This window comes from Protomyctophum bolini (genome assembly GCF_963924005.1).
Source record: "Protomyctophum bolini genome assembly, chromosome: 3".
Classification (NCBI taxonomy): Eukaryota; Metazoa; Chordata; class Actinopteri; order Myctophiformes; family Myctophidae; genus Protomyctophum; species Protomyctophum bolini.
This window is the reverse complement of record NC_137864.1, coordinates 39,755,097-39,782,596: the sequence shown is the minus strand read 5'-3', so window position 1 is coordinate 39,782,596 and position 27,500 is coordinate 39,755,097. Positions and strand designations below refer to the sequence as shown.

Here is a 27,500-nt window from a genome sequence, read left to right as displayed (position 1 = left end):
ATTCGCGGCGTCTCCTTCGATTTGTGTCATCTCCTTCGATTTGCGACGTCTCCTTCGATTTGCGACTTCTCCTTCGATTCGCGACGTCTCCTTCGATTCGCGACGTCTCCTTCAATTTGCGTCGTCTCCTTCGATTTGTGACTTCTTCGATTCGCAACGTATTTTTCAATTGGCGACGTCTCCTTCGATTCGCGACGTCTCCTTCGATTTGTGTCGTCTCCTTCGATTTGCGACTTCTCCTTCGATTTGCGACGTCTCCTTCGATTCGCGACGTCTCCTTCGATTCGCGATGTCTCCTTCGATTTGTGTCGTCTCCTTCGATTCACGACGTCTCCTTCGATTCGCGACGTCTCCTTCGATTTGCAACGTTTTCCTTCGATTCACGACGTCTCCTTCGATTTGCGACGTCTTCTTATATTTATGTTTTAATCGAGTCCCAGCCCTAGTCATTATATGTTAACGTCACATAGTGTGAATGTAAATACGAGTTATTGAAATGATTTCCTTCCTCTCCATCCCATCTCTCCAGAGTGGCCGATGGCAACGAATATCTGTTCCAAGCCAAGGATGAAGTAAGACCCCCTATGTTCTATGATGTCATCATCAGAATCCACCCATGAAGTGTTAATTCAGTAGTGTTTTACGTCGCGAATACAAGCGGCCGGAATGAGTTTTCTCTTTTTATTTATAGTGACTCATAGGAATAGACTACGTGACAACCAGGTATAGTCTGGTGACCACCGGAGAGACGGGTGACAGCCGGAATGTAGACGGCACCCGGGTGAGCAGTGTGGGTTAGCGCCCCAGCCTGTGTCCTCCGTGAGGAGGTGAGCAGTGTGGGTTAGCGCCCCAGCCTGTGTCCTCCGTGAGGAGGTGAGCAGTGTGGGTTAGCGCCCCAGCCTGTGTCCTCCGTGAGGAGGGAGCTAAACAAACCCTCTGTGAGGCCTTTAGGAGGGCCATCATAAGCCACCACTCCTGAATGAAGTGCCTGGGAGTCTGGTGCAACGCACAGGTCCTGTGGGACGTACGTCGGGATTTGATCAACCCCCGGCTGGGTCGCCTGAGTGAGGGGTATGATTTTGGTAGACCCGAAACCCTGATGACATCGGGATAAATCACTGAGGATACGTCCCAGGTGCATCCATGCGATGTATTTTCAGTTATATATATTTCATAATTTTTATGATATATTTTATACATTGTATATATATATTTTAAATATTTCATATATTTTATGATATATAAATGATATTTATGTTTTATGATTTATTTTATGATATATTTCATATATATTATGATTTATTTTATGATATATTTGATATATTTTAAGATATATTTTTGGATATATTTCATATATTTCATATATTTCAGGACGACATGTCCTCGTGGATCCAGGCCGTCCTGAATGCTGGCACCACCCCCTCCATCCCCTCCAGTAACCATAGCAACCAGAGCACCCCGGCGTCCACCCGCGCCCACACCCTCCCCCCCACCGGCACGGAGTCCTCCAGCCCCGGGACCAGACGGGACAAGGACAAGGACAAGCGCTTCAGCCTGTTCAGCAAGAAGAAGCAATAACCATAGCAACCAGCCTGTAGCCTAGCAACCAGACGGACGCTAGGGGCCAGGTGGAGGCTAGGAGGTTGCGATGGATGCTATAGGACGATTCAATGGCGAACTTACTAGACCCTTCTGCGAGGGTTCACTGAAGAACTAGGTGGGCGCTAGGACAATTCGTTTTAATGAAGCAGCAGGCGGTTGCTAGGTGGTGTTAATGAAGGACCAGGTGGTTTTATAAGGGGTTGCTATAGCAGGTTGCTGTATGCTTAGAATGGGTTTGCTAGGTGTTAAGTGGTTGCTAGGTGGTGTTAAGGGGTTGCTAGGTGGTCTTAAGTGGTTGATAGGTGGTGTTAAGGGGTTGCTAGGTTGTGTTAAGTGGTTGCTAGGTGGTGTTAAGTGGTTGATAGGTGGTAAGGGTTTGCTAGGTGGTGTTAAAAGGTTGCTAGGTGGTGTTAAGGGGTTGCTAGTTGGTGTTAAGGGATTGCTAGGTGGTGTTAAGGGGTTGCTAGGTGGTCTTAAGTGGTTGCTAGGTGGTATTAAGTGGTTGCTAGGTGGTGTTAAGGGGTTGCTAGGTGGTGTAACCAAAGCCATGATGTTTCGTTAAACTTCCTGTTTGATCCGTTCAGTTCTCCTAGCGTTTGGTTGGTTGTTTCAGCCAATCACAATGAAGCCCCGAGCCCTCCTGGTCCTTCAGTTGAAACCTCATCATCAAAGCGACGAATACGTGAATAAATTATCTCGTGAATAAATTATCTCGTGATCACGCGAATAAATTATCTCGTGAATACGTGAATAAATTATCTTGTGAATACGTGAATAAATAAATCATCTCGTGAATATGCGAATATATGAATACATTGACGCGTGAATATTATGTGAAGCTAATCAAGGGGGAGGAGTCGAGATGCGTTCACCTCGTTGAGCATGACGATGTCACTGATGTCACTGATGATGTCATGGCGTGGCATCTCTTTTCTATTGATTTTTCTATTTTATTTTTAAATTATTATTAAACATTTACGTCAACACTGGATTTATTTTTTTTATTTTTTTTTCTCAACGACCAAAAACCTGAATCCTTGAATATCGACCAATCAGAGACATTTTGTTCGTTTGCCTCTTTTATTTGGGAGGGGCGTCGCACACAGGAACCGCTCCCACTAAAACTGGAACGGTTGGCGTGAATAACCAATCCTCATCGAGGTGGGAGTGGCCTCTGTGTGTGGACCTATCCTGTCCCTGCATGCGTTCATTTGGGTGCGCGTTCATTGGTTGTTGTCGTGAAGGACTGCCTTTAATTATTCCAATTATGATTATGTGACCTCTGACCTTATGATTATGTGACCTCTGACCTTTATTATTATGATTATTTCTGACCTCTGACCTTATTATTATGATTATTTCTGACCTCTGACCTTATTATTATGATTATCTCTGACATCTTTACGTTTCAAAATTATTACACTAAGGATTATAAAATCTATGTATTATATTATAAACACTTCAAAGCATCGATGTTTAATGCTAAAAAAAAAAAATACTGAAATATATAAATGATACATTTACTGCTATACAAATCCAACTGTCCTTAAAGGGCCACTTCACCCCCTTTTCCAACCAGATCTTATTTTAACCCATTTTCACCTGGGAATGATTCTATACAAAATGTCTTCTAAATCCTAACGGTTTTCTGAAACCCCCCATGTTTCTGTGTCAGTGGTTCTCAAACATTTCCATGTCAAGGACCCCCAAGATTATATGTAATTGGCCGCTGACCCCCATCTGAAAACATGTTGTTCCAGGGACCCCCCCCGAGAATCACAGATTTGAGTTTAAAACGTTTGCTCTGAAAGAATATATATTCCAAGGTTTGCGCCACATTTTCACGATTTTTCAAAAATAGCAGACCTACAAGCGAGCTTGTAGATCTGCTATTTTTCAACAGCTAAAGTATAACATAACGCTCAAAACACCAAAAGGGGTTCCCGTTCAGAATGGTTTAATAATAATAAGACAAGAAACACCTTCCTTGAGGTTTTTTTGTGGGTAAAATGTTTAGATATCTCAGTATTTCAAAGTGTCCATGGGCTCCATGATGTCATCGACACTGGACTCACTTACTTCCTGGACTACATGTTGTCTCAGTAAAACAGCCCCTCCCCCCTATCCACAAGGAGGAGCAGTGCACCAAAGCATTATGGGAATTGTTGTAGTCCAGGAAGGAAGTGAGCCCAGGGCAGTGTCCATGACATCATGGAGCCAATGGATACTTTAAAATACTAAAATATCTAAAAACACAAAAAATTACCCCCCCCCCCCCCCCCCCAGGGAAGTGTTCCTTGTCTCCCAAACAACATTAAAATCAGATCTAGTTGGAAAAAAAGGGCCCTTTAAGACCATGCGGTCGCTTGCTTGTCTCCTCGCCATCCCTGCACTCTCTGTCAAACTGTCTATCGACCACAGGGGGGCGCTCTCTGTGGTGATCCAGTATAAGTCATTTTACACTTGGTTGCATGCTGAAAATAGCGTAAAAATCTGTCATTATTACGACAGCATCAAGGCCTGCCAAAATACATTATAGTCTACTACCATCTTATGATATAGTCGACTGAAACTAGACCAACACTAAAACATTCCAGGTGACTAAAATGTGACTAAAACTAGAGACTATGACTAAAACTAAAATCAAAATTTGCTGCCAAAAACAACACTGCTGGAGCGCGCTCTCTCTCTCTCTCTGTCATACTGTATATTGACCACAGGGGGCGCTCTCTCTCTCTCCCTGTCATACTGTATATCCACTCACTGTATCCTACTGTACGATGGATGCGATAAATAGCGCCATCTGCTGCACAATCACTGCGTAACTTAACTATGCTCTATAGAAATATCTGTCTCCATGTATAGAGAGCCGAGACCTAGACCCACTGCAACCCGTAGTCTCTCTACCATCTCTCTCTCTCTCTCTCTGTGTGTTAAACATGTGCTATATATGTCATTAAATGCTTTTAAACTTTAATATGTTGTTGTGTGTGTGTGTGTGTGTGTGTGTGTGTGTGTGTGTGTGAGAGAGTTCAAAATTCAAGTTTACAGGGCCGTTGTACTCAGTGCAAACAACCTGATGTCCCCCAGGGACCCCCATGGGTCCCTGGACCCCCTGGAACTCCCTCAGGGACCCCCTGGGGGTCCCCGGACCCCCCGTTGGGAACCCTTGCTCTAGAAGAGGGTCATGGTGTCATTCCCAATCCTTTTAGAGAGTCTTACGTTCTGCAGGTGACGAGGCCATATGGAGCAGATTAGCTGGAAGTACATGTACTCTTAAGTACATGTACTGTACTTATTACATTAGCCCATTTAGGCTTGACGTCGACATTTATAAAATGTCTTCTAAATCCTGACCGTTTTCTGTCAGGATTTGTGCCACATTGGTGTGGCGCGCTACGAGCTTTGTTGACTAAAGGGCCTTGCAAATGATAAAACACATTTTCAACGAGACCTGCGTTGTTGCTCGGAGAAGTCGCGGTGTGCCGACAACGCAAGCGTATTTACGTGAGCGCGGTCCCGTGAATTTGTTGCGCGCGTTGCTCGTTACGTCCACACGACCTAGAGGAGACCTGTCGTTGATCCAGACCTGGAGGAGAACCTGTCGTTGATCCAGACCTGGAGGAGACCTGTCGTTGATCCAGACCTGGAGGAGACCTGTCTTTGATCCAGACCTGGAGGAGACCTGTCGTTGATCCAGACCTGGAGGAGACCTGTCGTTGATCCAGACCTGGAGGAGACTTGTCGTTGATCCAGACCTGGAGGAGACTTGTCGTTGATCCAGACCTGGAGGAGACCTGTCCCGACCTCCCAGTCTCAGGGCAGACACTCTAACCACAAAGCCACTGAGCTGGTGTTGACCTGTGTTGCTTCACGTTAACTAAGACGAGAAAATGTTCGTCTACCTTTTTTTTCACTGACGAAAACTAAATTTAAACTAAATGAACACTAAGCTACGGTGACTAAAACTAAGACTAAATATATTGACAATTTCGTCAACAAATAAAAACTAGACTAAGGAAGGGACTTGTGGACAAGAGATCCAGTATGAGTCATTTTACACTTGGTTGCATGCTGGAAATGTCATTACGTCGGCATCAAGGCCTGCCTAAATACATTTTAGTCGACTAAACTAGACTAAAACACTAAAACATTCCAGGTGAATGGAAATTATTGGAGAGACTATGACTAAAACTAAAATAAAAAATGTGCTTCAAAAAACAACACTGCGTTCTAGGATAGACCCGCCTCCATTTGTCTGATTGGCTCCCGGACCTTACCCATGTGTCTGATTGGTGGCCAAGAACTGTCGATCGCAGAGCCTATACTGGCCAATCACAGCAGGGTTAACTGGTTCCGCCATCAGTGAGTCAGACTGGAAGAACCAATATTTACCTGTTATTAATAGACTGTGTGTGTGTGTGTATGTATGTGTGTGTGTGTGTGTGTGTGTGTGTGTGCACACGTGTGCACGTGCGCGTGCTTGCATGCTCGCTTTAACACAGTTATGTTATGTATGTGTATGTTCGCACAATTCAAGATATCTTAATTTATTAGTTTTTGATGTGCAAGTAGCTTTACAACTAAAACAATAAAGACATTAATTCATGATTACTAAACATTAACATACACTAACCACGACCACATTTAGTCCACTTGACAATGCATTGTGAGCTTGTAGATCAGCTATTTTCCAAACATGTGTAGCCTACTATAGGCTCTATAGTGAAATGTCTCTAAATGTTATGATGAATTGAACAAGCTGGACCCTCTTGTAAACAAGTGTAATGCTTTATTTATTTATTTTAGTATTGAGTTTGTGCTTGAAATGTAGGCCTACTGTAATTCTGCAAACTGTTAATACATACTTCAATCAATCAATACTTTTAACTTTGGATACTTTAAGTATATTTGTATACGAATACTTCAGTATGTTTACTTGTAACAGAGTAAATCTACATTGCAGTATTCACATACTTTTTTTCTTAAGTAAAAATCATCCCGAGTACTTTTTATTCCCACCACCACGTGATCAGCAGCAGCACCTCGGACAGCGCCCCACAAGCTCCTCCCGCTGGCTGGGACTTGTAGTTCTTTCTCTCGCAGAGCAGCGTCCGAGTCACGGCAATAAAAACTACCCATCCCACAATCCTTCACGGCACGTCACTGTCATAATCAACCAAGCAGGCTTTACACAGGAGCGTAAGCAAGCGGTGTTGCCGTGTCTGCTCATTATAAGCGACTTTGAGCTTGTCTTTAAAGTAAATGATTGAAGTACAGTTTTTTAAATGTGTTAACAGTTTGCAGAATTACAGTACATTTCAAGCACAACTCAATACAGAGACTGTTAACTGTGAGTGGACGACCCAATTAAGCATTATACTTGTTTACAAGAGCGTCCACCTTGTTCAATTCATCAAAACATTTAGAGACGTTGAACTAGACACTATAGAGCACCCCCCCCCCAAGATATTTTTAGGGGGGAAATAGCTACAAGCTTGTAGATCTCCTATTTTCAACAAATGTCCTGCTATACATTGACACGAAACAAGACAGGAACGCCCCAAAACGTCACATCCGGGACATTTACCCTGGCAGAATTTTCTATGGCTGCCAATGCAACTTTTTCCAATCCTTAATCACATACGGACAAACATCTATGCCGATAATATCTAACTTGCGGAGGTAGCGTGCCTTGTCCACGGGCAACAGATCTTTCAACGTATGTCATTGCAAATAAGTTTGATAATCGCTACTCTGCGCAATATTGTTTTGGAAATGCCGCAAATTGCATTGCAGTGAACGAGAGCAAATCACAGTTTACCCGGGGGGTGGTGACTCCGCCCTGAATACGCGTTTTCGTGTCAATGTATATGAATATTATATTTAAAACGTTGTTTTCTTTCGTATATACCCATATAGTGTTCGCTCAGCTCTGTCACACAACCTGGCAACCCGCTGGTAAGTAAGAGTTCAGCCTGTATTCCTGACGCCGCTATACGCTCCCAGCGTTGGGCCAACGTAGCAGCCGATACCGACCAACCGAACCGTACGTTAAAAAGAATCCCCCCGTGGATTATTTATTATCGCCGTTTTTATACACTCTATTTTCTTATTATCGTTGCCTTGTTTTTCTATTTGTATTTTTGTAGGACTCAAACCTGTCGGTTGGTTTCATCCTGAACTCGACGCTAGCTGTTTTGGAGAGAAAAATAAATAAATAGACAGAATAAATCTGAGCTGCTTTTTTTTTTTAATCCTATCGTTTCAAACGGACTGAAACGAACCCGAGCGGGGATCCTCCTCCTTCACCATGAGCTTCGATTTTTATATAAACCTTTAAACAATCCGACTAATTAATTCCTGCTTTTGATTCGGGTTGTTCTGAGCCTTTCATTCATTTATATTTTTGTATTATTTTGTGGTCTCTCGTGGAGCAGTATGCAGCATTCTGACTGTCTGGCAGGTAGGGATGAGATTAAATTCTAACAGAATGGACACTAATAATGTAATATATAGCGTTTATTGAGCCTTCTATGCATCATACATATACATCTTTTCATTCATAGTTTGTGTTGATTCTGTGTCATCATTTGGTTATAATCCCACTTCTCATTGTAAATGTGTGTGTTCACACACAGCTCAGATGTAGACATGCTGTCATTATGAAGAAGACTGCAATATGACTATATCACATTTAACACTGTTACTGAACACACTATAGCAATGATTACTGTCACAATAGAGCTATTTAACACTATTACTGAACAACCACTATAGCAATGATTACTGTCACAATATAGAGCTATTTAACACTGTTAATGAACACACACTATAGCAATGATTACTGTCACAATATAGAGCTATTTAACACTGTTACTGAACACACACTCTATAGCAGTGATTACTGATTAGTGATTATCATTCACACACACACATTCATATACAGCTTCACATATATTGTGCATTACATTCATCCATTCACACACACATTCACACACCGATGGTGGAGGAAACCATGCAAGGCACCAACCTGCACATCGGGAGCAATCAGGGTTTTTAGAGTCTTGCTCAAGGACACTACCGCACTAACTCTGGGGGAGCCCACAGGGATCGAACTGGGAACCTTGCGGTTACCATGCGGCCACTCTATACCACTGACCCACCGCCACCCAGTAGTGGCCACTCTACCACTGATCCACCGCCACCCCCTACTGTTTGAATTGTCATCATGTCTCGTTTCCTTTTCAGAGAGTTTAATTGTCTCGGGCGTCTCCCTATAGGGAGGTCCTCGACGCACGTCCCACTGGGAGGAGACCCCGGGGCAGACCAAGGCGCAGTTGGAGGAAATACATCGACTCACTGGCCTTGGAACGTCTCGGAATCCCCCCAGGAGGAAGTCACTAATGTTGCTCTGGAGGAGAGGGAAGTCTGGAGCTCTCTGGTGGAGCTGTTGCCCCCCCGCGACCCGACTACGGATAAGCGGTTGAAGATGGATGGATGGATGGAATTGTCCTCATGTGTTCTCTCTGTTCCACAGGGTGGATGAATGGATGAATGAATGTACGAACGAACGAACGCCAGCTGTGCGGCTGTTGTGGGCGTGTGTCTCTCTCGTTGTGGGCGTGGTCGTGTGTCTGGGTGCTGAAGCGGGCGTGTCCGGGCAGCGGCGGCGGTGGTGATGTCGGATAAGACGGCCCCTCGATGCCAGCTGCGTCTGGAGTGGATCCATGGGTACCGCGGCCACCAGTGTCGCAACAACCTGTTCTACACCGCCGGGAAGGACGTGGTTTACTTCGTGGCCGGAGTGGGCGTGGTCTACAGCACCAGAGACCACGCCCAGAAGTTCTACCTGGGACACAACGATGACATCATCAGGTGAGTCGTCGTCGTAATGACATCACCGTAATAATAATAATAATAACTAGAAAAGTCGCAATTTCTTTTTTAAATTGCAAAGTGTGGTTGAGTCGCTTACATAGACATGAATGAAGGTATAGAGTAGGCTTGGGCAATATATACCGATATTACCGTTTACCGTTACCGCAATATTTGAAATCAATATCGGTAATATCGTGGAGTACCGGTATATAAATAATACCGAATACCGTCATAATACTAATATCGTAATTTTACCGTCATGTAAATATGGAAATGTATGTGTGTGTCTGTGTGATTTACGAGTATTTCATTTTAAACAACTATAATTTGCCTAATGACTTAGTGTCCATGCAATTTCGGCGACGAGGCGACAGCAGCTTGTCGGACCGCCTCCGCCCAGGAAAGCAAACAAAACATGGCGCCGGTGAGAGTAACAAGTCCTAGCAAGTTGGTTCGTAAAAAAAACATCTGGAAATACTGCTGTTTGGCAGCATTTCGGGTTCACGGCATCAATACCGATATCAAAAAATCAATATCGCCCAAGCCTAGTATAGAGCATCCCAGTCCCGCCCCCTTTCATGTCTACGCCAGGCCCAGGAAATAATTCCAATGCAGTTTTCCCTTTGACATTTAAAAACGTAGTTATTTAACCCATTTAGGCCAGACGTCGAAATTAAAAAAGCGTTCGCTCTGAAAGAATATATATTCAAAGATTTGTGCAGACCTACAAGCTCGTAGAGCACCACTCGGTGGCGTGCTATGAGCTTGTATATCTGCTATTTTTCAATAGCTAAAGTATAACATAATGCTTAGTTAAAACACCAAAAGGGGTTCCCACCCAGAATGGGTTAAAGACCTTATAAGCATCGTACGAAGCCAACTCGAGTCGTGACAAATCATGACAACAAATAATTACAAAGAAGAAAGACAACAAAAAAAGTGTTTTTTCTACTTTCTAATTATTTGTTCGGCCCAAAACATTGTGTTTATTGTCATGATTTCCGCGGTGTAAACGTCTTTAAATAAAATACTTTCTGAGGAAAATTAATTAATTTCCGGGTCTCTCGAGGGTCACGGTCGCATCCCTTAAGGTTTTCAATACCCAGATCTATATGTGTTGTGTTTCGTTTTATATGCTATGTATTTGTGGGAAATTATCTAAACAACATCTTGCAAGACTATAAGATTATTAATACTCATCTGGAGAATTCACTAGGTAGTTGAAAATGTCCGGATGTCACTCCATTTAGCGGGGTTATTTTTTCCAACTATTCAGCCAAGTTGACAGCAGTAAAACACACTGTCGGAGCTCCGCGGTAGGTATTAGTAAGTCCGTGACATGTTCAAAATATAGTGAAGAGAGGAGAGTCCGCACACAGGTCTGCTCCAAGGTGTTTGCTTTTTATTATTAAGGTAAGGTATAATATATACCTAGGATAGCTATATATATATATATATATATATATATATATATATATAGCTATATATATAGCTATAAGATAGCCTTATATATACCTATATAAGGTATATTATAGACCTTATATAGAACGTTTCGGCCGTGAATGGCCTTCATCAGGTGAAGGCCGTTCACGGCCCGAAACGTTGTGTCTTATTTATGGTGTATTGAATAAAAAGCAAACACCTTGGAGCAAACCTGTGTGCGGACTCTCCTCTCTTCACTGTACTTACCGTAGTCCAGCACCAGACAGGAACTAGATGTGCGCTAGACACCTACCTTTTTATACTAATGTTCACAAAATATAGACATGAATAACAAAGTCAGTCGGGATCTGGATTCATTCCATACGTTCAGCGACAGGTTCTCTGTCTGCCGTCTCTCCTCTGCTCTGTTAACATTATGGGTAACTCATTCTATCGTCTCTCTGCTCTGTTAACTTTATGGGTAACTCATTCTATCATCTCTCCTCTGTTAACTTTATGGGTAACTCATTCTATCGTCTCTCCTCTGCTCTGTAAACATTATGGGTAACTCATTCTATCGTCTCTCCTCTGCTCTGTAAACATTATGGGTAACTCATTCTACTGTCTCTCCTCTGCTCTGTAAACATAATGGGAAACATTATGGTAAATGAAATGTGAAATACATCCTCTATTGAGAAAACAACCATATTATGTTGACAAAGACACTTCAGGTAGACAAAACAGGAAAGGGCGCACACCAGTGTTGGTGAGGTGCTGGCCTAAGGCAGTAAATAGTAGGGCTGTCACGATTTGCCTAGTCCACGATTCAATTCAATTTTCGATTTGAAGCTCACGATTTGCTTCGATGTTCGATTAAAAATTTTCAATCTATTTTTTTAAAACCTCCTTTTTCAGCATTGAGGGCTATATTCATTATAATTTAGGCCAATATCTTGGTTTGTAAAGAAAAACACTTGTTTCCCAATAAGTCACATTTATTTTCTATAAATAACAAATCAGAATGAGAATAATAAAAGGTTTAACAACTTTGGGTTTTATGCCCTAACATTTTTTTTAATGTTTCTTTAAGATGAGATGACTTGTAACATTCTTGTTAAGCTCTAAGTAAGTAAAAGAAAGGGGAAAAAAAGACAAATAGTATATAGACCCATCTGTTGTTAGTGCAATTTGATCTGCATGGCTTAGCCCTTCAGTGATTTGTGCCCTCACTTTATCATACATGCCAGGCAACACACGCGTGGTCATATGCGACCTGCATGACATTTTGTAACGTGGTTCTGCAACTCTCATTAAATATTGAAAGCCGGCGTTTTCCACACCAAGTGGTCGCATGTCTGCAGCTATGCAGACCGCAACTCTGTGCGTTAATTGTTTTGCACGGGGCGAATTAGCTGAGAGCTTTTCTCTATAAGAATCTAGAATATAGTTGGCTGTGTTGTTGTCTTTGTACCATCGTTGGACAGATCGATTTCTTTGTGATGTCTGCTAAGATGCTGGCCCATATTTGACGTGTTGCCTTTGGGATACGGCACTCGTTTGGATCATAAACGACAAACTGAAGCCGTTTTGTCAACGATGCGTCGTGTGCCATCATAACTCACCAAAATATTTCCACACTTTTGACTTGAAGGAAGGTTTTCCAATTCTTCTTTCCGTGTATCATCGTCGTCGCTGTCTACAACAGCACTGGCCATGGTGAAACGCAACAGCGGTCTCGTTCTCTCACTTCTGTCAACTCCTCTCTCCTCGCTCTCTCTCTCTTTCTCTCTCTCTCTGTGTGTGTGTGCGCGTGTGTGTGACTGTGTGTGTGTGTGTGTTGCACGGTTCCGATACAGCTGGCTTTTCGTCTCTTTTTTTTTCTCCATGCATGGGCGGAATGGCCCGGCCGCTCGCGGAAGTAAAAACATAAAACATCGCGAGATGGTGCGTCATTTCGATACACTGAATCGAACGTCAATTTCGATTCAATTTCGATTCGTATCGAGAATCGTGACAGCCTTAGTAAATAGGTAAAAAAGAGAAAAAGGCCTCACACTTGTAACCACGATGCTGTGTATGTATTAGTTACCAACGTTTCGGCCTTCTTCAGGGAATACACAAGCCATTATGACAAACACACACTTAGAGGGGAGCAACAACAGGTGGTCTCCATAGGGGGTCGTTTGGTCGTCATCAGGTGATTGGGAAGCTATTTTGAGGCAAATCGTGAAAATGTGGTGCAAATCTTTGAATATATATTTCTTTCAGAGCCAACATTTTTAACTCAAATCTTTGCTTCTGGAGGGTCCCTGGAACAACATGTTTTCAGATGGGGGTCGGCGGCCAAATACATATATTTTTGGGGGTCTTTGACATGAAAATGTTTGAGAACGACATAGAAACATGAGGGTTTTTCAGAAAACTGCCAGGATTTAGAAGGAATTTGTAGAATCGTCCTCAGGTCTAAATGTGTTTAAAAAGAAGGAAGAACTTTATATTTGAAGTGAAGCTAAAACCATGACCGAGTTTTACCACATTGAGGCAGAGACGTGTTCATGCAGTCTGGATGCAGAGGGTGGAGTTTGAAATGCATTGTTTTCAATGAGGGCGTCGCAAATATCAGCAATTGGGCATGTGTGCAACATGACAACTGTTTTAAAGTATTGCACAGTGAAAACTAAAGTCTCTGTAATGTTTATGTTGTACTGTTACTAAAAAACTATCTAAAATCAGCCAGCCAGCCAGCCAGCCAGCCAGCCAGTCAGTCAGTCAGTCAGTCAGCCAGCCAGCCAGCCAGCCAGTCAGCCAGCCAGCCAGCCAGCCAGTCAGCGTATCACTCAAAATGCCCGTTTTTCAAAGATCTGGGCTTTCGAAATGAAAATGAATAATTGCACAATTACTTAATTAATTAATAATTACTTAATTAGCCACAGTCAGAAACTGTCACACATGGTCAGATGGTCACATGGTCAGATGGTCAGATGGTCACATGGTCACATGGTCACATGGTCAGATGGTCACATGGTCAGATGGTCGGAGGATAAAATGTGCAACAATATGTTCATCCTCAGGGCATTTAGTCTGCTGGTTGACTGAACACACGCACACACATGTACGCATGCACGCACACGCACGCACACACACTTACTTGCTGATTATGGCAGTCCATCGTAGTCGATGATGACTTCATATCTCCCGGGGGTAAGGGGGGGTTTTCAGCGCCTGGTGCGCTCATGCGCCCACATGTGGCGGTTAAGACCAATAGCTGATCCGCACACTTTTCCACACGTGGGACACACACACACACACACACACATGTACACATGCACGCACACGCACCCGCACGCACACACGCACGCACACACACACACACACACACACACACACGCACACACATGTACGCATGCACGCACGCACGCACACACACACACACACACACACACACACACACACACACACACACACACACACACACACACACACACACACACACACACACATGTACACATGCACGCACACGCACACACACACATATACGCATACACATACACACACACACACACACACAAATTCACGCATGCACGCACACACACACACACACACACACACACAAATACATGCACGCACACCTGCACGCATGCATGCACACACACACACACACACACACACACACACACACACACACACACACACAAATACATACATACATGCACGCACGCATGCACACACACGTTCGCAATTCAACAATGTTAAATATATCCACTGTTGAGGTCCAGTGTACATGTCCTGCAGGTCTTTGTTCTACATCTGGACCAGTTGTGGTCCAGATGTTCCCTATCCGTATTCCATGCAATACGGATAGGGTTAGGGTCTCTCAGGGACAGGGTCTCTCAGACACAGTACAGTGACAGGGTTTCTCCAGGTGGTTTCAGTACAGTAACAGGGTTTCTCCAGGTGGTCTCAGTACAGTAACAGTGTTTCTCCAGGTGGTTTCAGTACAGTAACAGTGTTTCTCCAGGTGGTTTCAGTACAGTGACAGTGTTTCTCCAGGTTGGTTTCAGTACAGTGACAGGGTTTCTCCAGGTGGTTTCAGTACAGTAACGGGGTTTCTCCAGGTGGTCTCAGTACAGTGACAGGGTTTCTCCAGGTGGTTTCAGTACAGTAACAGGGTTTCTCCAGGTTAGTTTCAGTACAGTAACAGGGTTTCTCCAGGTGGTCTCAGTACAGTGACAGGGTTTCTCCAGGTGGTTTCAGCACGGTTACAGGGTTTCTCCAGGTGGTTTCAGTACAGTGACAGGGTTTCTCCTGGTGGTCTCAGTACAGTGACAGGGTTTCTCCAGGTGGTTTCAGTACAGTAACGGGGTTTCTCCAGGTGGTTTCAGTACAGTGACAGGGTTTCTCCAGGTGGTTTCAGTACAGTAACGGGGTTTCTCCAGGTGGTTTCAGTACAGTAACAGGGTTTCTCCAGGTGGTTTCAGTACAGTAACAGGGTTTCTCCAGGTGGTTTCAGTACAGTAACGGGGTTTCTCCCCCCCCCCCCAGCCTCTCCATGCATCCAGACAAGGTCCAGGTGGCCACGGGCCAGGTGGGAAAGGACCCGTTCATCTGCGTGTGGGACTCCTACAGCCTGCAGACCGTCTCCATCCTGAGGGACGTCCACACGCACGGGGTGGCCTGTCTGTCCTTCCACTCCGACGGGACGGTGAGACATGCGTCCGTCCGTCTGTCCGTCTGTCCGTCTGTCCGTCTGTCCGTCTGTCTGTCTGTCTGTCTGTCTGTCTGTCTGTCTGTCTGTCTGTCTGTCTGTCTGTCTGTGTTTCTATAGCGTCTGGTGTCTGTGGGGTTGGACTCTATAACACTGTGTGTGTGTGTGTGTGTGTGTGTGTGTGTTTCTATAGCGTCTGGTGTCCGTGGGTTTGGACTCTAAGAACACAGTGTGTGTGTGGGACTGGAGTCGGGGACGACCCATCGCCACGGCAACCGGACACTCCGACAGAGTGAGTATGAATGTTATTCATAATATGTAATTTACATTAAGGCGGACTACACTCAGTTTTATTGTCATCACCTGGGTGGGTCAGTCGTGTAACTTTCCAGACGTTAAGCTGTGTGTGTGTTCAACAACACAGCCATGACATTAAGCTGTGTGTGTGTTCAACAACACAGCCATGACGTTAAGCTGTGTGTGTGTTCAACAACACAGACATGATGTTAAGCTGTGTGTGTGTTCAACAACACAGCCATGACGTTGAGCTGTGTGTGTTCAACAACACAGCCATGACGTTGAGCTGTGTGTGTGTTCAACAACACAGCCATGACGTTAAGCTGTGTGTGTGTTCAACAACACAGCCATGACGTTGAGCTGTGTGTGTGTTCAACAACACAGCCATGACGTTAAGCTGTGTGTGTGTTCAACAACACAGCCATGACGTTGAGCTGTGTGTGTGTTCAACAACACAGCCATGACGTTAAGCTGTGTGTGTGTTCAACAACACAGACATGATGTTAAGCTGTGTGTGTGTGTGTGTGTGTGTGTGTGTGTGTGTGTGTGTGTGTTCAACAACACAGCCATGACGTTGAGCTGTGTGGAAACTATGGCATCACATTTATTGCACTTTGCGTGCTCAGCCTCGGTCATTTCCGTCTCAGTTAACCACACTTTGGAGATATCTTCGCTCCACGGCGGTGACCGGTCGCTGAATGCACAGAACAGTTAGTTAGTTCGTTTATTTGTCTCTGTCATTTATCTCAGTTGTACATATACAGTATACAAAGGTTTATGTTTTACAATTATTGACCAAAAAGGAAAGGGCTGAAGCCGAAGCTTATTATTATGCCTTATTGACAATTAACTGAATTGTTACACGGAAAGGAAAACAAACGCCAAAATAAGGAAAACAAGATTCAAGGTTGTTGCACTTCATACAAGAATAAAGCACAACATAGAGTGAAAAGAAAGACAACGCTGGACTTTAGTTTTTTTTTTGACAGAAAAGGCGTTTCCAGATTTCTAGTTACAGATGAATGATGAGAAAAGAATGACAGTTTTCTAATATTTATTATCCCTTACCCATCAAATAATATAAATATTGCTCTCAATCATTTTAATGTCAGTATCAATAATAATAAACAATGAATAATAATGATAATAATACTTGAGTATGTGTGAAGGCCAATATTTAGAACAGAAAATGTCTATGAGTGTGTTTGAGTTATTTCATTGTGTGTACTATATTGAAGGACATTTCTTGATTACACATTTTTTGCAGCTTAGAGTCTAACTGAGTTAGTAGAGCAATTAACCCATTCTGACCTGAGATCAGATTCTAAAAATGTCTTCTACATCCTGACAGTGTTCATTCTGACCTGAGATCAGATTCTAAAATTGTCTTCTATGTCAGTCGCTCTTCGATTAAAAAAAAAAATAGCAGTCACATGTTGTTAACAGTTAAATTAAACTCTACAAGCGAGGTGGACGTGGATTATTTTTTTCCGAGTCAAGCTTACTGCTTCACGGGCTTTGGAACCTACAATACTTAGTAATCAATGATATAATAAGACTAATAACAGTAGTAACAATAATTACAATAGTATTATAGGATCTTTGACATGTAGTTCTGGTATAGTTAGTCTACATGTAGTTCTGGTATATGTAGTTCTGGTATATGTAGTTCTTCTACATGTAGTTCTTCAACATGTATTTCTGGTATATGTAGTTCTTCTACATGTAGTTCTGGTATATGTAGTTCTTCTACCGTCTCATCTCTCCACAGATCTTTGATATCTGCTGGGATCCGATCCAGGCCAGCCGATTGGTCAGCTGCGGTGTCAAACACATCAAGGTAAGACCCGCCCACTCCTGACTGAGTGACAGCTAGTAGACACGCCCACTGTTGGCTGAGTAACAGCTAGGCCGCCCTAGTTGTAGCTGTCCTGTTCTGTCTGCCTCTTGTTCTGTGTGTCTGTAGTTCTGGTCTCTGTGCGGTAACACCTTGTGACCCCTGTGTGTCTGTAGTTCTGGTCTCTGTGCGGTAACGACCCTGACCCCCTGTGTGTCTGTAGTTATGGTCACTGTGCGGTAACGTGTCTGTAGTTCTGGTCTCTGTGCGGTAATGTCCTGACCCCTGTGTGTCTGTAGTTCTGGTCTCTGTGCGGTAATGCCCTGACCCCTCTGTGTGTCTGTAGTTCTGGTCTCTGTGCGGTAACGCCCTGACCCCTCTGTGTGTCTGTAGTTCTGGTCTCTGTGCGGTAATGCCCTGACCCCTCTGTGTGTCTGTAGTTCTGGTCTCTGTGCGGTAACGCCCTGACCCTCTGTGTGTCTGTAGTTCTGGTCCCTGTGCGGTAACGCGCTGACGCCTAAGCGGGGCGTGTTCGGGAAGGCGGGCGACCTCCAGACCATCCTGTGTGTTTCCACCGCTAAGGACGAGCTGACGTACAGCGGAGCGCTGAACGGAGACATCTACGTCTGGAGAGGAACGGGGCTGGTCCGCACCATACAGGCCGCGCACGGGGTAACGCACACACACACGCACGCATAGTAATGTATTTCTATTGATGGAGGGGAAAGGAACTGGTTGGAATAACGTGTTCCTTCCACGCGCTACGTCAAACCAGCTGGGAAACTCCCCCCTGTCAGGTGTAAAGGAGCAACTTGGACACTCAGGCATGAAGGAAGCATGAGTTCAAGTCCGTTGCTCTCCCCTTGTCCCCCATATATGGGGACTAGGTTGGTGGAGGGTGTGTAGAGCCCAGGATCACATTAGATGATTGACACAGGGGTGAAAAATGGGTTACAAAATCGTGGGATAAAAATATATATATAAAAATTAAAATGTATTTCTATGTATATTTAGGCAGGTATCTTCAGCATGCATTCGTGCGAGGAGGGTTTCGCCACCGGGGGCAGAGACGGGTGTGTCCGGCTGTGGGACGTCGACTTTAAACCAATCACCAAGATCGACCTGCGGGAGGCGGAGCAAGGCTACAAAGGTAAGCCAATCACCGAAGCTCGATCTGAGTTACACACGTACACTATACACTCTTAAAATCAATGGTTCTCTAAAGCAGTGGTTTTCATCCCTATTCACATCAAGGGACATTATTTATTTATTCAGCATCTGAGCCACGGACCACCATTTGATGACATTTAGCCTCTCAGACACACACACACACACACACACAGGAGAGATAACATGGTGTTGGTAACATTAGGAGAGATAACAGGCAGACGATCGAAAATGATAATAATAATAATTATTATTATTATTGTTTAACAATAACTCTTGAGAGCTTAAATTGCCTTTTACACTCAAGAGTTAAATATCTAATTAGGATTTCCCTCCCTCCCCCCCCTCTCCCCCTCTCTCCCCCCCCTCTCCCCCTCTCTCCCCTCCTCTCCCCCCTCCCCTCCTCTCCCCCTCTCTCCCCTCCCCCTCTCTCTCCCCTCCCCCTCTCTCTCCCCTCCCCCTCCCTCTCTCTCTCCCCTCCCCCCTCCCTCTCTCTCTCCCCTCCCCCCTCCCTCTCTCTCTCTCTCCCTCCCTCCCCTGTGGTCCGTGTATAGGTCTCTCTATCCGCAGCGTGTGCTGGAAGGCTGACCGGGTGCTGGCGGGGACTCAGGACAGTGAGATCTTCGAGGTGATGGTCAGGGAGCGGGACAAGCCCGTCCTGCTGATGCAGGGCCACAGCGAGGGCGAGCTGTGGGCTCTGGACGTCCACCCCAAGCAGGCCGTGGCCGTGACGGGCAGCGATGACCACTCTGTCAGGTAAGACCATGTAGATGACCACTCTGTAAACACCATGTAGATGACCACTCTGTAAACACCATGTAGATGACCACTCTGTAAACACCATGTAGATGACCACTCTGTAACACCATGTAGATGACCACTCTGTAACACCATGTAGATGACCACTCTGTAACACCATGTAGATGACCACTCTGTAACACCATGTAGATGACAACTCTGTAACACCATGTAGATGACCACTCTGTAACACCATGTAGATGACCACTCTGTAACACCATGTAGATGACCACTCTGTAACACCATGTAGATGACCACTCTGTAACACCATGTAGATTACCACTCTGTAACACCATGTAGATGACCACTCTGTAACACCATGTAGATGACCACTCTTTAAATACCATGTAGATGACCACTCTGTAACACCATGTAGATGACCACTCTGTAACACCATGTAGATGACCACTCTGTAACACCATGTAGATGACCACTCTGTAACACCATGTAGATGACCACTCTTTAAATACCATGTAGATGACCACTCTGTAACACCATGTAGATGACCACTCTGTAACACCATGTAGATGACCACTCTTTAAATACCATGTAGATGACCACTCTGTAACACCATGTAGATGACCACTCTGTAACACCATGTAGATGACCACTCTTTAAATACCAGGTAGATGACCACTCTGTAACACCATGTAGATGACCACTCTTTAAATACCAGGTAGATGACCACTCTGTCAGGTAACCTCCATTCAGGATGGACGGGAAGCCCTGTTGGTGTTTCTATAAGCATTATGTTATACTTTATAGCTATTGAAAAAAATAGCAGATCTACAAACTTTTTGGGAAAAAAAGCGTTGACCACACCCTCCTGGCCAGGTGTATAACATGTCATTGTGGGCGTGTCTATAGGTTGACCACACCCTCCTGGCCAGGTGCATAACTTATCATTGTGGGCGTGTCTATAGGTTAACCACACCCTCCTGGCCAGGTGCATAACATGTCATTGTGGGCGTGTCTACATGTCATTGTGGGCGTGTGTACAGGTTGTGGAGCCTCCCAGACCACACCCTCCTGGCCAGGTGTAACATGGAGGAGGCGGTCCGAAGCGTCTCGTTCAACAACGATGGATCTCAGCTGGCTCTGGGGATGAAGGACGGATCCTTCACTGTACTCCGAGTCAGGTAGGATTACTACTGTACTATTATTACTACTACTGTACTATTACTGTACTACTGCTGCTGGACAGGATCCTTCACTGTACTCAGAGTCAGGTTTAATTACTCTGATTACTGTTAAAATACTCTAATTACTCACAATCTTGAGTGTTCTGCCATGAAACGGATTGTTCACTCTACTGTCTGTCTGTCTGTCTGTCTGTCTGTCTGTCTGTCTGTCTGTCTGTCTGTCTGTCTGTCTGTCTGTCTGTCTCTACCTGTCTGTCTGTCTGTCTGTCTCTACCCGTCTGTCTGTCTGTCTCTACCTGTCTGTCCCTCAGGGACATGACAGAGGTGGTCCACATCAAAGACAGGAAGGAAGTGATCCATGAGTTGAAGTTCTCTCCGGACGGGTCCTTCCTGGCCGTGGGATCTAATGACGGCCTGGTGGATGTTTACGCCGTCGGCCAGAGGTACTAATATATGTAAATATATGTAAATATATGTAGATATATGTAAATATTACTATCTGTGGGATCTAACGAAGCCCTGGTGGATGTTTACGCTGTCGGAGAGAGGTATTAATATAGGGTAATAGAGAGTACAGCACAGCACAGCACAGCACAGTACAGCACAGCACAGCACAGCACAAGTACAGTACAGTACAGTACAGTACAGTACAGTACAGTACAGTACAGTACAGTACAGTACAGCACAGCACAGCACAGCACAGTACAGCACAGCACAGCTCAGCTCAGCACCACTTACTTCAGACGGGTCTGATTAAACCATCAAGTGTAATCAAATTAAAAACATATTTTATTTAACCGGTACAAGAAAGTTGTAGAATGTAAATCACTCCATCTGTTTATGTTCATCTTAATTCATATTTAATTATGTAATTGCCATCTACGTGTAGCCCATCTGATCCCCGTAATAATAGAGGAAGGCTTTAAGTTCGTCTTAAGCTATTCGTCTTGAAGCAATTCATCCCCAAAATCAGCACTTAACTAAAACCATAAATATACCACCTTTTTACATTTTTAAACCTTGGAATTAATTTAGACAGACACCAGGATATAGATTTGAAATGCTTTAACGTATTTTTGTTTAGGGAAAAGGTAGTTGAGTTTAGGGAATAGGGGGGAAATAAAATACAATTGGCTTTTAACCAAAAATGTACCAAATAAGTGCAAAAATAAAATACAATACACAATGTAGTGCAAATAATCAGATGAGTTACTTTTAGTTGCTATTCAAAGCAACCAATCATGAAATACTTCAAATTGTCAGGATGTGATCCAAGTAGGACCCAAATGCGAGGAAGTCAGAATCAAGTGGAAGTTTATTTTAACAGAGGTTTGCAGGAGAGCAACACCATCAAACAAACAGACTTGGAACTCAGGTTTACAAGACAATAAAGAATAATCCAACAGAGAACACAACCAAACACAGGGTTTAAATAGGCACAAGATTAACAGGACACGGGTGAACTCAAATCAAATCAACACAAGGATTGGCTGAGGGGAAAACAAGACACAGGTGAAACAAAGTACCAAAAATCAGGGAAGGTGAGACAAGGCAGGAAACTACTACAAAGGAAAACAAGAAACACAAGGCATCACTTCAAAATAATATTCAAGAACGCCATAGCATAACTTCAGAATAAGTTTCAAGAACAACAAAAACAACACACGGAAGGCAAATCGTGACACAAATACTACTTTTACTTAAAAAAAAAAAAAAACTATGAACTGTACCTTATATATGAATTATTACCTGCTCAATAACTAAATGTAAACACACCTTTAAAACATTTAAATGTAAACACACCTTCCATAATTATGTTCACAAATACAAAATACCCTCAATATCCAAATCACATTCAACCTTTAAATATCAAAAGTACTTTCAAATTGTTTCACAAACCTTTAAAGTGCTAAACTGTATTTACTTAAATAAACCTAAGCCGGCATCTAATGAAAACAAAACCAAACAAAACCCCGCCTGTAGTGCATCCAGAAGATGTTCGTAGAAGAGACCATGGTCTCAATGTGATTTCACTGGTTAAATAAAAATGTAATCTGAGTGAATGTAATGTGAATGTAATCCGATTACAGGTACAAAAAGGTGGGAGAGTGTAATCGGTCGACGTCGTTCATAACTCATCTTGATTGGTCGGTTGACAGTCGCTTCCTTCAGACCAATGACGGAGCAGCGGAGAGGCTGTTCTACAGGATGCCAGGTACTACTGTGTGTGTGTGTGTGTGTGTGTGTGTGTGTGTGTGTGTGTGTGCGCGCGCGCGTGCGACCAAACTTGACACAGTAAGTCATTGGATGTTGGATCCGACCGTAGGCCAATCATGTTGTAAAGAGGAAGCAAAGCTGACCTTTGAACTTTGGCATCTGACCTTGCTTTCAGAAGGGAAGCTGCTCTCCAAGGAGGAAGCGACCTTGACCTTTGTGACCTCTATGACCTTTGTGACCTTTCAGCAGGGAAGCTCTGAGAAGGAAGGGAAGTGGTCACGTGACTGGGCTGCATGGACGCTTTCATGGACACTTTCATGGGAGACAAACTAACACAGGAAGTGCAATGAATACATGGCAGTGAATGGAGCCGGCTGGACCAGCTCATAACAAACATTATTTATGAACAATTGAGACCTTTTGTAAAGTAATCACTTCTGGAAAATAACAGAAGACATAATTATCACAGGTTGTTTTCTAATCACTTACTTTTCGATGTGCACAGTATATAATTTTATCTGAGGATCTAAACAGCAGCAGGTATCGTTTCTGGCCCCCGAAGTATCGCGAGATTTGGCTGCCAGACAGGAAACCGTATGGGAAGTCTCGCAAAACTTGGTGCGTTCAGAAATGTACTTTATGGTATCTCTATTTTTATAGAGATACCAAACTTCCGGGTAGTTTGGCTCCCATGAAAGTGTCCATGAAAGTGTCATGGCGCAGCCCAGTCACGTGACCACTTCACTTCCTTCTCAGAGCTTCCTTGTCTCCAAGGAGGAAGCGTCCCTGACCTCTATGACCTTTGTGACCTTTGTGACCTTTCAGCAGGGAAGCTGCTCTCCAAGGAGGAAGCGAAGGGGATCCACTGGATGAGCTGGACGGGGGTCCTGGGGTCAGAGGTCAACGGGATCTGGTCCAAATACTCCACGTCGAGCGACGTCAACTCTGTGGACGCCAATTACAGCAGCGCTGTGTTGGTGACCGGGGACGACTATGGGCTGGTCAAACTGTACCGCTTCCCCTGTCTGAAGAAAGGTTATTATGATTATTATTATGATTATTAATATTATTATTATTATTATTATTATTATTATTATTATTATGTGTTGGTGACCGGGGACGACTATGGACTGGTCAAACTATACAGGTCTTATTTCTGTCTGAAGAAAGGTATGAATAATATTACTTGCTCAAGCAGAGCGTGCCAGTATTAATGCTGTTGCGAATGTGCATCTGCTCGGAGGTTTATATACTGATGCTGACAGTGACATAATGAAGACAGACATGTATACATACAGACATGGGGCTGTATTTTGCGTGTCTTAAGTACCAGGTCTTATTCCCTAACTTGAGTAAACTAAAGACCTGGAGGCGTGATCAATGCCATTTGGCTATTCTATGAGTGGCCAAAGAGCATTGATCACGCCTCCAGGTCTTTAGTTTACTCAAGTTAGGGAATAAGACACGCAAAATACAGCCCATTACCTTTAATTCACCCGACACTGAAACATATCCTAATTTACTGATAGAGTAATATCCCATATACACACAATGGGATTTCATTCATCCATTTTGTTCTCTTTCTCTCTCTCTCTCTGTGCGTGTGTTGCGTGCATGTGTGCGTTGCGTTGCGGTGCGTGCGTGTGTGTGTGCGTGCGTGTGTGTGCGCGTTGCGTCCAACAGCGGCTAAGTTTAAGAAGTACCTGGGCCACTCGGCCCATGTGACCAACGTGCGCTGGTCCAACGACCTGCAGTGGGTCCTCAGCACCGGGGGGGCCGACCACTCTGTGTTCCAGTGGAGGTTCCTTCCCGAGGGCGTCATGAACGGAGTCCTGGAGCCCTTACTGCAAGGTAGGGTACGCTAAAACATACCATTATACCCCATAAACACTAACCCTGAGGGTACTGGAGCCCTTACTGCAAGGTAGGGTACCCTAAAACATGGACCCTAGCCCTCACTGCAAAGTAGGGTACCCTAAAACATGGACCCTATAGCCCTTACTGCAAGGTAGGGTACCCTAAAACATGGACCCTATAGCCCTTACTGCAAGGTAGGGTACCCTAAAACATGGACCCTATAGCCCTTACTGCAAGGTAGGGTACCCTAAAACATGGACCCTATAGGCCTTACTGCAAGGTAGGGTACCCTAAAACATGGACCCTATAGGCCTTACTGCAAGGTAGGGTACCCTAAAACATGGACCCTATAGCCCCCACTGCAAGGTAGGGTACCCTAAAACATGGACCCTATAGCCCTTACTGCAAGGTAAGGGCATAAAACATACCCCTATACCCCATAAACACTAACCCTGAGGGTACTGGAGCCCTTACTGCAAGGGTGGGTACCCTAAAACATGGACCCTATAGCCCTTACTGCAAGGTAGGGTACCCTAAAACATGGACCCTAGCCCCCACTGCAAGGTAGGGTACCCTAAAACATGGACCCTAGCCCCCACTGCAAGGTAGGGTACCCTAAAACATGGACCCTAGCACTCACTGCAAGGTAGGGTACCCTAAAACATGGACCCTATAGCACTCACTGCAAGGTAGGGTACCCTAAAACATGGACCCTAGCCCTCACTGCAAGGTAGGGTACCCTAAAACATGGACCCTAGCACTCACTGCAAGGTAGGGTACCCTAAAACATGGACCCTAGTCCTCACTGCAAGGTAGGGTACCCTAAAACATGGACCCTAGCCCTCACTGCAAGGTACCCCTATACCCCATAAACACTAGCCCTGAGGGTGCTGGAGCCCTCACTGCAAGGTACCCTGAAACCAGCGATCGTCAAAACAACAGGTTTGGGGATCTGTTATGAACAGACCTGCAGCCTCAGTGTTTGTAAACAAATCGTTGCACTCTAGACTCTAGAGTGCTGAACCAGGTTCTCACAGTGTTAAAAAACGATGTTTCTATGTCAGTGGTTCTCACAGGGTTAAAAACTATGTTTCTATGTCAGTGGTTCTCACAGGGTTAAAAACTATGTTTCTATGTCAGTGGTTCTCACAGGGTTAAAAAACGATGTTTCTATGTCAGTGGTTCTCACAGGGTTAGAAACCGTGTTTCTATGTCAGTGGTTCTCACAGGGTTAAAAACTATGTTTCTATGTCAGTGGTTCTCACAGGGTTAAAAACTATGTTTCTATGTCAGTGGTTCTCACAGTGTTATAAACCATGTTTCTATGTCAGTGGTTCTCACAGGGTTAAAAATCTATGTTTCTCTTGTGCCAAATTTTCACATTAAGAAAAATAGCAGATCTACAAGCTCATAGCGTGCCGCACTATGAGCTTGTAGATCTGCTATTTTTCAATAGCTGAAGTATGACAAATGCTTAAAAAACCTGGCTTCAGCACCATGGAGAGAGAACCTGCTTCAGCACCATTGAGAGAGAACCTGCTTCAGCACCATGGAGAGAAAACCTGCTTCAGCACCATGGAGAGAGAACCTGGTTCTCTCCATGGTGCTGAAGCAGGTTCTCTCTCCATGGTTCTGAACTAGGTTCTCTCTCCATGGTGCTGAAGCAGGTTCTCTCTCCATGGTGCTGAAGCCAGGTTTTTAAGCATTGTCATACTTCAGCTATTGAAAAATAGCAGATCTACAAGCTCAGTGCCGCGCTATGAGCTTGTAGATCTGTTAGTTTTTTAACCCTGTGAGAACCACTTACATAGAAACATAGTTATTTTTAACCCTGTGAGAACCACTTACATAGAAACATAGTTATTTTTAACCCTGTGAGAACCACTGACATAGAAACATAGGGTTTTAACCCTGTGAGAACCACTGACATAGAAACATAGTTTTTTAACCCTGTGAGAACCACTGACATAGAAACATAGTTTTCTAACCCTGTGAGAACCACTGACATAGAAACATAGTTTTTTTTAACCCTGTGAGAACCACTTACATAGAAACATAGTTATTTTTAACCCTGTGAGAACCACTGACATAGAAACATAGGTTTAGACATTTAGAAGACATTTGTAGAATCTGGTCTCAATGGTTTAAATTAAACCACATGGTGAAAAGAACGGAGAAGACATTTTACGCTGATATTAATATAAACTCCATTTCCCAGAGGGCTATGCTGACACATATTAATATAAACTCCTTATAAACTCCTTTTCCCAGAGGGCTATGCAGACACATATTAATATATACTCGATTTCCCAGACGGCTATGCAGACTCATATTAATATAAACTCCATTTCCCAGAGGGCTATGCTGACACATATTAATATAAGCTCCATTTCCCAGAGGGCTATGCAGACACATATTAATATAAACTCCATTTCCCAGAGGGCTATGCTGACACATATTAATATAAACTCCATTTCCCAGAGGGCTATGCTGACACATATTAATATAAACTCCATTTCCCAGAGGGCTATGCTGACACATATTAATATAAACTCCATTTCCCAGAGGGCTATGC

General features: G+C 44.0%; 2 protein-coding genes across 3 annotated transcripts in view; both read left to right on the top strand.

Moving 5' to 3' along the window:
- Positions 1 to 3,827, top strand: part of LOC308313329 (spectrin beta chain, non-erythrocytic 1-like) — a 64,190-nt gene extending 60,363 nt beyond the window's left edge. Inside the window, exons 45-47 of one of the 2 annotated variants that reach the window (XR_013963883.1) lie at positions 530 to 572; positions 1,372 to 1,835; positions 1,999 to 3,827. Coding sequence is in view for 1 of the 2 variants with exons in the window: in XM_080760411.1 (XP_080616537.1) it covers positions 530 to 572; positions 1,372 to 1,578 (250 nt within the window). In the remaining variant the exon portion in view is untranslated. Of the gene's footprint in view, positions 1 to 529; positions 573 to 1,371 lie in introns of both variants that reach the window. The other variant, XM_080760411.1, reaches the window with a different exon arrangement.
- Positions 3,828 to 9,283: 5,456 nt separating this feature from the next.
- eml6 (EMAP like 6) overlaps positions 9,284 to 27,500 on the top strand; it is a gene marked incomplete at its 5' end in the record, with an annotated part of 49,953 nt that continues 31,736 nt past the window's right edge. Inside the window, 12 exons of the mRNA XM_080758081.1 lie at positions 9,284 to 9,480; positions 15,448 to 15,607; positions 15,804 to 15,902; positions 17,679 to 17,747; positions 18,231 to 18,416; positions 18,759 to 18,894; positions 19,466 to 19,667; positions 20,711 to 20,848; positions 21,163 to 21,294; positions 22,942 to 23,066; positions 23,894 to 24,103; positions 24,752 to 24,919. Of these exons, the coding sequence (XP_080614207.1) occupies positions 9,284 to 9,480; positions 15,448 to 15,607; positions 15,804 to 15,902; positions 17,679 to 17,747; positions 18,231 to 18,416; positions 18,759 to 18,894; positions 19,466 to 19,667; positions 20,711 to 20,848; positions 21,163 to 21,294; positions 22,942 to 23,066; positions 23,894 to 24,103; positions 24,752 to 24,919 (1,822 nt within the window). The remainder of the gene's footprint in view (positions 9,481 to 15,447; positions 15,608 to 15,803; positions 15,903 to 17,678; positions 17,748 to 18,230; positions 18,417 to 18,758; positions 18,895 to 19,465; positions 19,668 to 20,710; positions 20,849 to 21,162; positions 21,295 to 22,941; positions 23,067 to 23,893; positions 24,104 to 24,751; positions 24,920 to 27,500) is intronic.